Source organism: Amyelois transitella, chromosome 3 (assembly GCF_032362555.1).
Source record: "Amyelois transitella isolate CPQ chromosome 3, ilAmyTran1.1, whole genome shotgun sequence".
Taxonomy (NCBI): domain Eukaryota; kingdom Metazoa; phylum Arthropoda; class Insecta; order Lepidoptera; family Pyralidae; genus Amyelois; species Amyelois transitella.
This window is the reverse complement of record NC_083506.1, coordinates 5231869-5247331: the sequence shown is the minus strand read 5'-3', so window position 1 is coordinate 5247331 and position 15463 is coordinate 5231869. Positions and strand designations below refer to the sequence as shown.

General features: G+C 35.8%; 2 protein-coding genes across 6 annotated transcripts; one reads left to right on the top strand and one right to left on the bottom strand.

The window, feature by feature from the left end:
- Window positions 1–351: 351 nt before the first annotated feature.
- On the top strand, window positions 352–3935 carry LOC106138188 (uncharacterized). Its single transcript, XM_013339269.2, has 5 exons — window positions 352–559; window positions 648–785; window positions 1264–1344; window positions 1685–1934; window positions 2083–3935. The coding sequence occupies exons 1-5, from the start codon at window positions 506–508 to the stop codon at window positions 2805–2807; spliced, it is 1248 nt and encodes a 415-aa protein (XP_013194723.2). The 5' UTR covers window positions 352–505; the 3' UTR covers window positions 2808–3935.
- A 79-nt stretch (window positions 3936–4014) lies between these two features.
- On the bottom strand, window positions 4015–15451 carry LOC106138186 (aspartyl/asparaginyl beta-hydroxylase). Of its 5 annotated transcripts, XM_013339256.2 has the most exons (18): window positions 15314–15451; window positions 15077–15186; window positions 14793–14981; window positions 13670–13779; window positions 12643–12915; window positions 12185–12403; window positions 11474–11618; window positions 10773–10921; window positions 10332–10437; window positions 8972–9049; window positions 8275–8364; window positions 8050–8189; window positions 7637–7976; window positions 6878–6975; window positions 5980–6214; window positions 5603–5708; window positions 4804–5514; window positions 4015–4661 (listed from the first exon to the last, which is right to left on the bottom strand). In XM_013339256.2, exons 2-18 carry the CDS (start codon window positions 15126–15128, stop codon window positions 4511–4513), a joined length of 3192 nt encoding a protein of 1063 aa, XP_013194710.2. In that variant the 5' UTR covers window positions 15129–15186; window positions 15314–15451; the 3' UTR covers window positions 4015–4510. The 5 variants fall into 5 exon arrangements, with proteins under 5 accessions (XP_013194710.2, XP_013194713.2, XP_013194714.2 ...); XM_013339259.2 differs by having other exon boundaries at window positions 8050–8153; window positions 15077–15418; XM_013339262.2 differs by lacking the exon at window positions 4015–4661 and having other exon boundaries at window positions 5354–5528; window positions 15077–15418.
- Between the last annotated feature and the right edge of the window lie 12 nt (window positions 15452–15463).

Sequence of the window (15463 nt, the reverse complement as noted above, 5' to 3'; positions counted from 1 at the left end):
TAATATTATTATTTTATTATAATAGACCTAATCATTGCATAGTTTCCACAACTGCTATTCTTTTCTAAAGTCTTTTTTTAACCTTAAAGTCATACTGCTGAGCTGAACGTGGCCTTTCAGTCTTGAAAATACTGTTGGCTGCAAGGGATACAGACATGATAATATGTATGTATGTACCTGATATAGTATTCATATTCCGAGTAGACTTCTTTTATTCTTGAATATATTCATAAAATTGATTAAGAATAATTTTTTTGCAATAAAATCACTTTAAAAAAAAGGAATCGATTTTCCTTTTCATACAATCGATTATGTATTACATCCCTAATTCATTCAATGTTCAATGGGTCGGATTGTGAAGAACTTGGTTTTGTTATATTTGTCCACTTTGCACGCTCACTTTAATGCCGAGTTTACGAATTATGTTTATGTTCAAGTTACCTTTATTTTGTATAAAAGTTTAATTTAACAATGATTTGATGTATTATTCTTAGACGTCGACAGTATGGCTATTTGCGGATTAAGGACATCGTTATTGATAGTATGCGTTCTCGATTTGGTATGAAAACCTTCGATTTCACTTCCACAAGGAGCAATTATAAATGAAAAGCCTAATTAAAATTAACTGTGTTTTGTTTTTCTTTCAGATCCTTACTATACAACGTCAGGTTTTCGATTTTTTAGGGTATATGTGGCTTCCCATTATTGCAAACTTTATGAACTTGTTGCTCATCATATTTGGATCATTTGGCATTGTACAATACATAACAAATTATCTTATAGCAGTAAGTATTTACATAATTATGAAGAAACTACAAATAACGATATTAATAATTAAAGTTAGCATACTTGTGCATTGCATGCCAACTATGTTACTGTAACTATACTCTGAAGTTTACTTATTATTACTTAGATTTATTGTTCTTCATCTAAATGGTTTATGTAGGAGTAATAGTAAGTCTCTTATTTAAGTGGTTCTCTGCACTTAAAGAATAGGACCATTTCATAGCTTTCACAAAGATGTTGTAAGGCAACTAAGGAAAAGACTGATAAGCTTGGAATTCTTCTTGTAGGTGATGGGCTAGCAACTTGCCAATATTTAATAATAAATATTTGAATCTTAATTCCATCATTATGCTATCCAGCTGAATATGGCCTTTTGGTCTTTTCAAAACTATTGGCTCTGTAAATATGCGAAGGATGTAGACATTATAAATGTATGTATGTAATAAGTAGATATTTTAAAATTTATTATTTTTTCAGTATGCAATATGGACTTTCATGTGGTTGACATGGAATGCATTTCTAATATGTTATTACCTCAATTTGGGATTACTGAACAGGGTAAGTAGTAATTTAAAGCATTTAAGCAAAAATTTCTCCTTTTGGAGCTCTTAGGATATAATATATTTAAAACTTTATTGCCCTAAATAAAATGTACTAAAGGCGGACTTAAAGGCATTTGGCATAATTTGGTTAGTGTTTTATAATATGTAATGGGAAACTTGTCTGATCAGTAAGCATTATGTGAGTAGGTTTCATTTATTGTTTTCTTGTGTGACATGTATATATTAAATTACTCTTTAAATTTAAATTTTGGAAACCCTGCACATGCCTTTCCTTTTATTTTTGCCCTTTTGAATCAGGATTTTTAGCCTAAATTAAGATAATATAACATTTACAGGAAAGTGGACTCTTGTCTTTGGGAACAGAAAGTGTAAGTTGGTGGGAAACCAATGGATGGGGATGCCAGCCAATATGGGGTGAAGAGACCCCTGGTACTTGGCGGCCTGTCCGAGTAGATGGATGTCTCCTGCCATGGTATCATGTGGAGTTAGGGCAATCTGTTTTAGGGGCAGTTTTAGCAGCAACATCCTTGCCATTAGCAATAATTCTGGCCATTAAATCTGTAAAAAAATGTAAATCAAATGAAGGTAATTGAAATTTTTGTTTTAAACTTTTTATTAATGTGTTAATATGGTAAAAATTTTTGCTGTAATAATATTTTCATATTTTATATTTTATTTATGTTCTATTCAAACTTCAAGGAATTGAAGTAAATTAATTATCTTGCATTTTCAGATAAAGGTACCCTACAAAGACGTACAGTGTATACAATGGAAATGAGTCATACAGAAACAACAGTTAGTGAAGGTTCCTTAAAACCTATGACTCCACGCAGAGTGAAACGAAGATCTGGATCTCGCGGAACAGGGTCTTCAGTCCGCAGGTCGCGTCGTTCATACAGAAACGCGGGGTATCACGCCTCTGCCTCGTCCTTGCCGCGAGAATCCAGGAGCTCACGCCCTACTTCTGCACATTCCTCATATTCCAACTTCCACGGAGCCCGCCCGGCATCTTACCACGCGCCAGAGAGAGAAACGATGTCTCGCTCTCAAGAAGCGTTCGAGCCACCGCAGCAGTATCCGGCATCCGAATCTGTCCCTATAAACACGAACAGATTCGATACCGTGAGGCGAGCCAGTAAAAGTTCAGGTTACGACGTCGCCGGGCCCTATAACGAGCCCCCCGGAGCGTACGACCCCCCACCGAGAAATTACGACACGAACGTAGTATCGTACGATAATATAGGACGTAGTTACGAGTCCGCCGCAAACTATGACCCGCGGCGTATGGAGACCATTTCGCCGTGTTCCTCGGAGTACGGCAGCGCGTACGGCGCGGGCGCGGGCTCGGCGTGGGAGGTGCCGCCGCCCGCGCCGCCCTACTCGGCGCGCGCCACGCCGCAGGCGCCCGGCCCGCCCGCCTACCAGCCCGCGCACGACCCCTATCACGTGATGCCTTGACGGCGCACAGGTAACAACTCAAACTTGTTACCTTTTATATTTTAATACGTAATCGAAATATTCGGGGACAGAAATGGCAGGGTAAACTATATTCTGTTTTTTGTATTTGTACAGATAATTATTACTACATGCCCAACCCACCTGGTCCACTTTTATGTGCCTTTTTCCAGTGAATTTATCTAGTTAATTAATTACTCGAGTAACGATATTTTGAGCAAGTTATAATGTAAGTAGTATAGTAACTTATAACTGCTTGTTGTATGTAAAGAATAACATACATACATTTTAAATAGCTTGTTATGTGTATTCCCTAGAGTTCGTAATGGACTGCATACATTTATTTTAATTACGTTTATTGTAATTTGGTGTTGAATCTACTAAAGAATCTAGATAAGTAAATGTTATCTGTTACTTGTTTATGTATAAAATACATTCCTTTTTTATTAATGTAAGGGTATTTTTTAGCTTTAAATATCAATTTATTTTTTACTATGTTTAATGAGCTTTTAATGTAAACGCAAAGTTATGACAGGTTGTTGATACTAACCTATTTGTAAGTTCAGTGCTCCCTTACAATCATTCCGAATTTGTTTTGTGTCTAAAATGTCTATTTTGTAAATTAATTTAATAACTGTAGATTTTATAATAAATTTACATACAATTCTTCTCATAGCACTGATTCCAAGATACATAAACAAATAAAGGCTAAAGAGGGAGGAGATCCATTTTCGCTTTTTCGGAGGCAGGGAGTCTGCGTGAATCTTGGTGAACTTATATGGACTAATAAGAGATGAGACATAGGCGCCGCTATTTTTACCTTCTATTTGAAATTATTCGTAGCCAAAAGGTTGGAGTCCCGCTTAGAATTTAAGCACAAAATCATTGGTCAATTATTATAGAAAATGATGTCTTAAATGGACGTCAGTGATTTACAGACAATGTTATTATATAGATTTTATCCGTCCAACAAGATCTGCTAGTATAGGCAAATGGTTTCATATATGACTCATGTACTTGAAAATAATTTTCTATTTTAATTACAACATGAGCTTTATTAGGTTAAGTTATATGTAGATTATACATTATACATTTCTGAGGTTATATTTGAGTCGACCTTTTGACAAATTTTAAACCAAATATACACCTACAACCTACATTATATATTGTCTTTAATTTTAACCTATTTCAAACTAAAATAAGACAACACTGAGCATTAAAATTGTATTTATATAACAATAATTCTAAAAAATACACTCAAATATTCTATAACAACAATTTCAAAATATATCACAAATACCTTAACTGTAATATTTAATGTGGCTTATTTACGCAAAAATGCAACGCAAAGATATAGAAGAGCAAGTTTGTGTGAAAGAATGGTATAATGTTAAAAACACATTGCAACAAACACAAATAGTTAATTTGTTGATGAGAGAACCGAACTCTACATAAACAAGGTGAAGAAAGCGTATAGGCACATAAGTTGAACGAAATTTGGGGCGATCTGCGCAGATAACATCTGCAGACGGGATTGACAGACTGACGGATTTCCGCCAGTCTGACGGCTGGCGACTAAAGCACCTGCGCACACCGTCACTATTTTGTTTAACTTATTTTTTCAGGCACACTCAACATTCCTAACAAACACGATTCTTACAAAGTAAATACTGGATAAAGCATTATTTACACTATCACACCATGCATCAGATAGCAGGCAGCGAGCGTCTCTCTTGCGGCGTAAGGTCCGGATGCCAGACATCCACAATAAGCACTAGCCTCGTGCCAGTGCCATTGTGCCATACTTCGTGCTCGAAGCTGTCGTCGAACATAAATACTTTGCCGGTTTGCCACTGTCTAAAAACAAATTTTTTAAAATAAATAACGCATCCTGAATATTTTTATGTCAGATATAATTTCGTTATATTAATATTTTTCAGTAACGTTACTAATCAGCCTTAAAGAAAAAACTAAATTAAAAAAAATTGTTGAAACATACCTGACAGTTTGATCCACTCTTATAAATGTATCTTTGGTATTGCTAAGAGCTAAATGCATTCTAAGCCTGCAGTTGGTCGGACCGACATGCGGCCTTACATGCGTGCCCGGCTTCATGGCACTGAACTTGATCTGCCCGCGACGACAGCCCACCGCCGCCGGCTCGGACCGTACTACGGAACAAGTCACAGGCGCATTCTTACACCTGTTAGGTATTTCTTGTCCACGTGCAAACAAATCCAACTGTGACCAATCGCCTCGCTCCTTCAAGCCCTCTTTTTCTTTCTCATATAGAGATTTAGCCGCTTCCCCTTCTTTTAGTATCTCTTTCCAGGATTTCTCTAAAGCACGCGCTAGTTTCGCGTAAGGGCTTTCATCTATGTTCCACCACGGGCGACTCTTTAGCCGCGGCACGTTGTACAGTGAACGTTGTGCTGGTGATAAAAAGTGTCCTAATTTTGCTCCTCGTTTATGCACTTCGTGAGCTTCAGCTGGCCTTCCCAATAACAACAATGCATCGCCCAAATGGTAATAAAACCTGGGCTCGTTCGCGGGTCCTATGTCTCCTTCTAGTGCCTTCTGAAACAGTTCCACGGCTTCCTCCAGGCGGTTTCTCAAAGTTTTTAAAACAAACCCGTAGTGCGCTAAAGCAACGCGGTCGTTAGGCCACTTTTTTAGTGTTTCTTTCAGTATCTCCTCGGCCAGATCAGCCCTGTGAAATAAAAGCTATTTTATTATACAATACAATGCTCTTTTGATGTAAAAAATATTAAAAATATTTTATGTATGTAAATATCTACCTGTTAGCCATAAGCAGCGATATTGTTAGGTTATTTCGATATGAAACTTCTTCTGGAAATCGGCGTAACAAAACTCTGTATACTGGTTCAGCGCTTAAATAGTTTCCTGAAATAAGGTTGCAAATGGTTATACATTTTTATGGCTATACCCATTGCAAATTCAAAAATTGACAGTTTTAATGGATATTGCTTTTTTATATTAAAAAAGTGTTCATTTATACAATACATCGTTCCCATCAAAAGTAATCTATCAATGAAACAGGCAAATGATAATCTGATTTGTACCTCAATTGATTGACCATAGAAATTAAGAAACTATTGGTACATTTATTTATGAATAGTATTTATAACAATATAGAAAAAAAAGTAAATCATACCTCTGAACATGATCCTGTCGATCGTCCTAGCGGCGATTTCCTTCAACTTCTTATCGGAGAGTTTCTCATTCATCTTCAGCAGTTCCAGATATGCTGCGATGGCGCGTCCGAGCAGTTTGTTGTCGCGTCTCGCCTCCGCCTCGAGGTCGGCCGCGCGCGCCGCTACCCACCGCGCCCGGCCGCTGCCGCGCAACTCCGGCGCAGACGCCCGCGACGCCGCGGAAGACCAGGAACCCTCCACACATTAGTAAACACTCACACACGGAACACAATACACACTCGTGCGGTTTCGACGTTTGTCCGAATTACTTGTGACTTGAGAAATTTTGACAAATCTATTCAACAATTTTTGACTGTGTTTGATTCTCGGATTATTTATTACGCTTATCTTACAGTGAGAACATTTTGTCAAGATTAATTTGTATGGATATCAACATATCCTGTCAAGGTACTTCGGACAACGTCTCACTTATGTATGCTATACTAATACATAATACTAAATCATAAATGGAAGGGGTATAATATGGCATCGGGGAGGTCCCGGGGGAGAAGAGCGCGGGGTGCGGGCGAAAATCTCAACCCGAAACGTCGCCGATGACGTTAGGAAATGGCACAACGAGCAAAGGATGGATGCAATAAAAAAAAATAAAAAAAAAAACCATAAAATATGTTAGTCCAGCCAGTCCTGAAACCGAGTAGAAAGAAATTCTTATGAATGGCCTGATGGCATTCATAGGTTATGATATTACTTTTTACTATAAGGTGAGCAGAGCACCTTTTTGTTATTTAGTTGTTTTTAATAACTAATTTGGATCCGATGTGTAGAAAACAAAAAGTAAAAAAAAAATAAACTTATCAATCTCTGTAGGCTGATTAGGACCTTAAAATGAATAAATACCTGTCGGAGTTCTCTCTCCGCAGAGTCAAGTTCTCGGCGCCAGAAAGCATCACTAGGCTCCCCTGGCCATTCGTCATGGACACTGTTACCGCCGTCTTCTAAACGAAAAAAAAAAAAAAACAATTGTATTATAAATACTTTCAGCCGATATAAGCCCATCCTTGTGAATAACTAACTTACAATTGAAATTGGGTTTAAAAATCATTTTATAGAGTTGTATTGTAATACATAATTATATGGTGGGGTAGCAATATGTAAATGTAAAGGAGCCTAATATTTAGGTTATTTTATATCCTATAGAAATATGGCAGACCTATATTTTTAAATCTTCCTTTATTAAATAAGTTCTTACATCATCAGTCTTTTCAAGACTGTTGGCTCTGTCTACTCCACAAGGGATATAAACGTGACCATATGTATGTATGTATGGTTTTCCTCCACACCGAAGTTGTGGAAACCCGATGGAGCCTATAACTGTCGTATGTATACAATAATGTGGATCATTATTTAACTAATACTATAGGCCTGATAGATATTAATTATTAGAGAAAACCCTTGTTTTATTTACCCACTTTTCAATGTTTGTGATACAACCTGTACATAATTACAAAATCTCTCTAAACACGACAAAATTTAAACAATTAGATACTTCACTCACATCAAATTAGTCAAGCCAAGTCAGAATGTTAATTTGTTAACGTTGGGATCATGCAGCAGCCGCTAATAGGTTACACCCAAACACCAGTGATTTCTCTTTACTATGCTTTTGTCCAGGCCTTTCAGGCTCGGGGAGACGGCCGTACTTGGCCTCTAAACGACTTAGAAGTTCTGCATCATCCACATCCGATATATCTTCTTCGTCTTCATCCTCTTCCACTTCTTCTTCCAGCTGCTCGTCGTCAATAATCTCCACATCATCCGGATCGTCTTCCGGGTCTGGTTCAGGTTCGGACTTGGCGACAATTTTCTCCTCTGGTTTCGGAACGCTCACATTTGGAGCTTCCTTCTTTATTTCGATTTCCTCTTCTTCCTCTACTTCCTCGTCACTGTATAACTCTTTATCTTCCATATCTTGCGCAGATGGCAACACCTCAATTTCCTAAAATTTTAAAAAAACTTCATGGTTGCTCAATTGTATTTTGTTATTGTCAAATGACTAGCATTATACTTACCTCATCTTCAATCTTTTCTTCATCTTCTTCTTCGTCTTCCTCTTCTTGAGATGGGGGAGTTTGCTGTATTGTTGGCACTCTTTGCACAACTTCCTCCTTAGGCCCTGGCGGAGCATAAACTGGGGTCGAGATGCTTGTAACTATAGTACAAAATGATTTAATTTGTAACGTGATCAGTTAAGGGATGACACTAATTGTATATATTCTGAATTGAATATAACATACCAGTAACAGGTTCTTGGGGTATCAGTGTCATTCGGCGATCTAACAAAGGTGTTTCTTCTCTTTCGGTTCGATCATCCTCCGTTGGCGCTTCTGTTTAAATTAAATTTAGATGTTGATACAACCACTTAATTATCCTTTGCTTAATAATGTATGTATTTAAATAATTGATTCCAAATGGTAATTTCCTCACTTCAATAAATTCTACTGTCAAGTAGTACTTAGTCTGATATCTAAGCGGTTTTCTTTGTTGCAGCAATTATTACTAATTCCTTGTATACTTTCGAGTTTCAAAATAATAATAAATAAACTTCCATAGCAATAAATATCACTCACATAATTCAGATTCTTTACAGAATCGTCTTAACAGAATCTATCGTTTAGTATAATAAATAATTGATCACACGTCTCGATCGCTTGTTCTAAGTATACAATAATTTTGTTGAAGCAACAATTCAAATTAAAATTGCAAAACAAAAATTTCGTTGTTAGCGCCACAAATGTTTATTCATTCCCCATCAAAACTAAGTGCTTAACTGCACTCTGTTTTCCTGCAGTGAACAAATAAATTTATTTAAGTACATTTTAAATAAATTCAAAGCAATTCGGCTTGCTTATAAACTTTGTCAGTTTTTAATCTATACTGACTGCCTCTCATATTATAAGCAATGTGATCGAGACGAGTGTAAAGGGTACGCACCCCGCGGAGCAGTGGCGCGCCGTATAACCGCGTGTGTTGCGACCAGCAGCGCGGCACCCACCGTCAGCTTCAGCCACACTGCAACACACGCGCTCGTTTACACTCTGAACGCACTTACGACACTACGGAGCGTCGGCGGTCGAATCCCGGTGACCGGTTAAAATGCGTGATGCGCATAAAGGCACAGGTTCAAATATCACCTCGGCCATGTACCAATGACTATCTTTGAAGTTATGGACATTAATTTGTATACTAACTGATGCTCTTACGATGAGGAAAACCATCGTGAGGAATCCCGCACATTTAGGCACCACGTTGAGTAAAAATTAAGCAATACGTGTTTAGGTTCCCCTGCAAAAGTTGCGTAGGTCAGATAGGAGTCGCTTCGTGTAAAAATCGAAATTTTCCCAATCCAAGGTCCATGGTCGTAGGGTGTAACCTTTTTACCCATCTGTTCTATTTAATAGTTTGATGGCAGAATTAATGGAACGTTATTTCTCACTAAGGACATTATTTTTTAATTTGATTCGGCCAACAACCTTAGATATTCAACATCTTTATTTAAACATTTTTTTCGTGTTGTTTGTTGTAATTTAAGAAAAAAAATATTTAAAAATATGTTCCAAAATTAGATGTTTGATAAGAAATTATTATAATTATAACACCGAGTGGATATTTAAATAGTAGTCAAACTTTTTGTAAAAACAGAAGTTGAACTAATAAATATTTTTTTATATCGTACCTACACATTAAGAGATTCAGTTGATGCCATTTGGGCATTAAGTTCTTATACTTATTCTTATCAAAAAATATCCAATTTTTAATCAGAAGTTTTTCGGGGCTTTTTGTATCCTTAGTTAATCAGAGAATTTGGCTAGTGTTTAAAAAGTCAACCTGTACTCATTTCACACTTTCTTAAAGCTTAATTTCCCAAGCCGTATTTATTTTGAGAAACCGAAATACCTTATATTTCGGTTTCTCAAAATCTATTCCATTCCAAGTAAGAGAATTAGTGTGAAATAAAAGACGAAATTTGTAAAACGTTTATTCTGCATTGCTACCTAATAAACACTGACAAAAGTTCAAGCTGTAAAAAGTTTGTTTGAAGAAAAGTTTTCAGCAGATGTAGGTATTTTGTATTTATAAATAGTTACTAAAGAAAAAAAAAGCATGAAAAAGACGTCAAACACGTTCTACATTCATTATTCTACAACATACACCTCAATACCTAATACCTATGAAAATAAATTAGTTAGTTAGTTCTGTCAGTGTCCTCTTTCATACATTTATAGTGGCAACAGTTAGAAACATTTTGAAGATAGCAGAAGACATGCATAATAAAAATCAGTCAAATACTTACTGTGTGACGACTGCTCTTCCTCTCTCTTTTTCTCCTGTTGCAGTTTTTCATATTCTTCTTCCTCAGCAAGCGTGTCCGGCGGCTTTTCGGAGGAATCTTCTTCAACCTAAATCAACAGAAATTTATTACTAGCTACATCTTACCTTCAAAACGTGGAAAATATGTTTTTAGACTAGTTTAATTCAAACAAAAGAATAGCATTTCGTAAATTTAGTCAGTGCTTAATTGACTTGTCAGAATCGTTTAGGACGTCTGAATGAATCGAGTGAATTCGCGACTCGCGAAATGCTTCCGTCATTTTGAATTATTTTTGGTTTATTATGGTAACAGTTACATATATAGATTCCGCACAACCGAAACAACCGACAACAAATTTGGAAATAGATCTTTAAGTGGTCTATTGTGCACTAAGAGCGGCAATAAACGAAATCTGAAACAGACCTCGACTAAAGGCTTTCCGACGGGCGCTGTGATGTGCTCTATAGGCGGTTCGTCGCTGTCGTCTTCCAAGAAGTCTTCGTCCAGATCCTCAGGGGCCACGCCATCGTCTTCGTCTTCCTTCTCTTGAGCCTCCACTTCGGTGGACACTTCTGTGATCACAAAAATGTCACAATTTTATTTTGTGACGAAATTCTTCTATTTAGTATTATTAGTGCTATATCTATCTTTTCGGAGACCACACAGAAAATTTTTCTAAAGCAAAATTGACGTTTACCGCTGGTTTCAACTAAAATTTTACTTCTAACTCGCTTTTTATTATGACGTGAAACGGGACAGGGACAGCTTTCGTGCGATAAAAAGGCGTCGCACGTGCCATGCTGCGGGGCTGGTGATAAAGGATACAATATGCTGTGGATTTTATTTATATTTATTATTATTACAATCTTTTGCCTGGAATTTCGTCTTCGAGGAAGACGAAACTCTATCTCTACAAATTTCATCAAAATCTTTTCATTTGTTTAGACGTAAAAGCGTAACAGACAAAGTTACATACATAAAATCCTTCCACTAGCCACAGTCCCTGCATACTTCTTTTTAGTTACTTTCGCCTTTATCTACACTAATATTATAAAGAGGGAAACTTTGTTTGTTTGTAATATATAAAATAAAAAAATAATATAACCTACCTGTTACGAACTTACCTTCGCTTTTATCATCATCGTCGTCTTCCTCCTCCGGCAAGGCGGGTAGTTCAGTAGAAATCGGTTCTAAATCGATTTCCTTCTCGATCCTTTCGATTTCTACTTCAGTATCTTCCTCTTCTTCTTCGTCGTGTTCTTCGTCTTCCTGTATACATAAATATTAATTAATAATATTACTTCTACACTGGAACACTTTTATTCGTCCTTGCATTCTGAGCTAAATGTTTTAGTCAAAAAAGAAGTACTCCCATGATACTTTGAACACAACGATTTATGAAAATGAATTTTACTTTTATGAAAATTCTCAATACATAAAATTGAGTTATTGTTAACTAAGATAAATTAGTAAAAAAAAAAACGGAAATAATTTTAGATGAACACAACAAGCTCATGTTTGGCATTGTGAAGATCCTAATATATAAAGCGAAACAATTATATAGCGCAATGAAATAAACTGTTTAGGTGTACCGATTACTGTAAACAAAAACATTTAATAATTATAAATTTTCACAAATTATTATATACACTTCAGCACATGCTTTATCATTTCAAAATCAATTTCGAGTCAGTACCTAATTTAATTATTTAGCTTAATTAACGATCAAGTGCATTTAGATAGAATTTAGAAGCTTATGAAATCCAAATTTGTTAGTGCCAATAAAACATTTATTTATTTAAGCCTTCCACTCTAAAGCGTTATTTTTCATGAACCTCATTATCTGCGTCTTCATCATTAGTTTGTTCCTCGCTTTTGTCATACAAATCATTATTACTGATATTTTGATCTTCTTCAATGCTGCTATCAGTTTGAATGTTTTCGTTGTCGTCGTCTTCACTATCGTCTACTTCATCTAGATCATCGTCATCGTTTGCAGTTTCTTCATCGTCCTCATCATCGTAATACTTTCCATATCTGCGTTCTTGATTTTTCTGATCCAACCATTAAAAAAGAATTTAATCTAGTAGCAATAGTTCCAAATTTCAGTTAGTATCAAAGCTTTATTTCTCACCAACTAAAATTTCTCCTCATAGCTAAGTGTTAAATAATTGATATGTTACAATGAAAGCATAAAAGCTGTCTTCACGATTAATTTGTTCAAATAAATTTTAAAGAAATAAAATATAGGTACTTCAAACAAACACAATGACACGCTCAATCAGTGCCCCACCTCTTCGTTTTCTTCGTTACTGTCAATGTCTAGTTGTTCATCAATTTCTTCATCATCATCATTATTCTGATCGTGTTTATAGTTTTCGTCGTCATCCTCATTGTTTGTTTGTTTTTCTTCATCATCACTATAATTATGTTCATCATCTTCTTCTTCATCATCGTCTTCATTGTCACTCTGATTGTGTTCATCATCTTCGTCATCATCGTCATTGTTTGTTTCATCATCATCATCATGGCCTTGTTCATCACCATGATCATCTTCATCATCGTCCTAAACCATTTATTATTGGTGTCTTTATTTACTAACTTAATATGAGCATGACCACTCAATACACATTTACAGACAGAAAATAGAGGTAATGTATGAGCGGGATGTACATATATACACGGAACACCGCCTATTTGGATCACTTTATTTTTCAGCTATTATAAAGAGGTTATTTTCTCATCAAATTGTTACCATTGTATCCCACATACTAAAGAAAATGAAAGGATCCTTTACTAATTTTATTAATTTGGAAGTAAGTTTGTTTGTTACCTCTTAATAGTTACACCAATGTAAAAACACATAGGGATCTTTTCACGAGGTAAAGTGATGTGTAAATTGGGAAATCTTGCTTATTTCCACCATGATTTAACTATGTATAAAACCAGAGAACTTAACCACTATGAAACAAAGAAAAAGTTTAGGAAGTAAATCATTTCAGACAAATTAATTCAGTCAAGTGTGTGAATGGGTTCTTCCTTCGGAAGATCAATAATGGGTATATATTTATAATGTATATTATGTATCTTGTATGTATTTATGCATTTTTTTTTGTAATTAATGTATTTTTAGCATGTGCACTTTATTGCACCACCAACTTAAAGTTTTTTCTGTTTGGTCTGATGGTTGACTGGTAGAGAATACCAAACTGCATTAAGTCCGCCTTTTGTACAATAAAGTTTTCAATAAATAAATAAGTGTTTGAGATAAGAGAATGTTACATAAGTTGTTTTGTTGATGATTTTAACAGTAAACTCACAGGGTGATTCAGTTCCAGTGTATGTTCGTCATGATGGTCATCCTCCGGTGCATCTTCCAACCAGCCCTCAAGAACGCCAGAATAACGTGACTCAACTGAATTGGCTTCCACTTGTCAATAAAAAAAGCAACAAAAATTATTATTAATGTTTGTTAAATGTAACTCAACTTACTCAATATTTTTCTTAAACACTTATATGTAGGCCCTATAGATCTCAGTTTTCTGTCACTAAACAAATTTGCAATGGTAGGTTTCCCTTACCCAAATTTAATCACGAAACTAAATTTCATCAACTACAGCTAAACCTTAGTCTATATTAAAAAAAATTTTTTGTACCTACTTGCCTTTATCATACAAACACTATGTGGATGATGTAATTTTTTCAGTCACAAACAGAGGAGGATTCATTGAACCTTATAATAGACGGGTACACAAACATTTGACTAAGACTAGGCATCTGGAGGATTTTTAAAATTGTACTTGGCACCATACCTATCCTACTAATACTATTATTATAAAAGTGAAAGTTTGTGAGTATGTCAGGATGTCAGTATGGATATTTGTTACTCTTTCACGCAAAAACTACTGAACCGATTATGATGAAATTTGGTATGTAGGTAGCTGAAGACCCAAAATAACATAAAAACTACTTTTTATCCCGGAGTCCCCACGGGAATGATTCCACGCAGATGAAGTTGCAGGCGGCCCCTAGTTTTATAGTTTAATTCAACTAGGCAATATGGTTTTCTTTTCAACACACACAATAAACAATTATGTTAAAAATCATTTTTCCTTTTATGGCATCAATATGTCATAAAAGGCGACTAAAGGATAGAATAATAAACTTAGGATTAAAGGTGATGGGCTAGCAACTTGTCTTGTATTTGAATCTCAATACCATCTTTAATCTATTCAGCTAAATGTGGCCTTTCAGCCTTTGTCAGACTGTTGGCTGTCTAACCCGTAAGGGTTAAAGACATGAATATATGTATGTATATAAAAGTAACAATTTGTTTATTTTTAATGCTAACAGCACAAATGGCTTTGCTAATTATTATTATTTAATAGTAGGTAGGTACCTACTAGTGATATTAAAAATCTATGACACCTAGTACTAACTTACATTCAGTTAATCCTCTGTTTTCCAGTATTATCAGTCCAATAAGAGCGACAAGTACTGCAAGCAGGGAGAAGAAAATGATTTTGGCACACCAATGCCCTCCAGTGCCATGGTCATGGTGAGAGTGGATGAACACATCACCTTCTCCTAGAGTAGCGGCCGTCCCCCGTGGCTCCTCTACACCTAACTCATCTAAGGAAAGAGGAAAAAGAAAATAATTGTAATTTACTGTTACTTCTATATAACACTGAAAAACTGAAAAATCGAAACATTCATCAGGCACATACCTTTTTTCCTCTTTTTATCTTTGCGCTTTCTTGGTTGAACGTCGCCTGACATGGCTTTGTTTGATTTGGCGCTCCGCAGGTAACGGAGGTCCTCTTATTGTTTCATAACCCTGAGTAAACAATGGAATCACAATGCAATGAACTTGTCAATAACACTACACGAGACAAATAAGGATCCAAATGCGCAATATTTCTACAATAAAGTTTGGCGCACGTTGAAATTTTAAAATAACCTACATGAAAGTACGACAGTACGACTACGGCTTTCACAATTTATTTTAGAATTTAACCTAAAAATAACCGGCGAAGACAGCTGAGAAATTGGGAGAGCGAGCGAGCAAGGATTGCTGAACGATGATTGAATAAAGTTCGTTTAGAAACTTGAAA

Coding starts and splice junctions, on each gene's coding strand:
- LOC106138188 (XM_013339269.2), top strand. CDS start 506: ATGGCTATTTGCGGATTAAGGACATCGTTATTGATAGTATGCGTTCTC. Junction 560..647: donor TAGTATGCGTTCTCGATTTG/GTATGAAAACCT, acceptor TTTTTCTTTCAG/ATCCTTACTATACAACGTCA. Junction 1,345..1,684: donor ATTTGGGATTACTGAACAGG/GTAAGTAGTAAT, acceptor TAACATTTACAG/GAAAGTGGACTCTTGTCTTT.
- LOC106138186 (XM_013339256.2), bottom strand. CDS start 15,128: ATGTCAGGCGACGTTCAACCAAGAAAGCGCAAAGATAAAAAGAGGAAA. Junction 9,050..10,331: donor GGAAGAGCAGTCGTCACACA/GTAAGTATTTGA, acceptor CGTGTGTTGCAG/TGTGGCTGAAGCTGACGGTG. Junction 7,977..8,049: donor AAGAAAAGATTGAAGATGAG/GTAAGTATAATG, acceptor TTAAAATTTTAG/GAAATTGAGGTGTTGCCATC.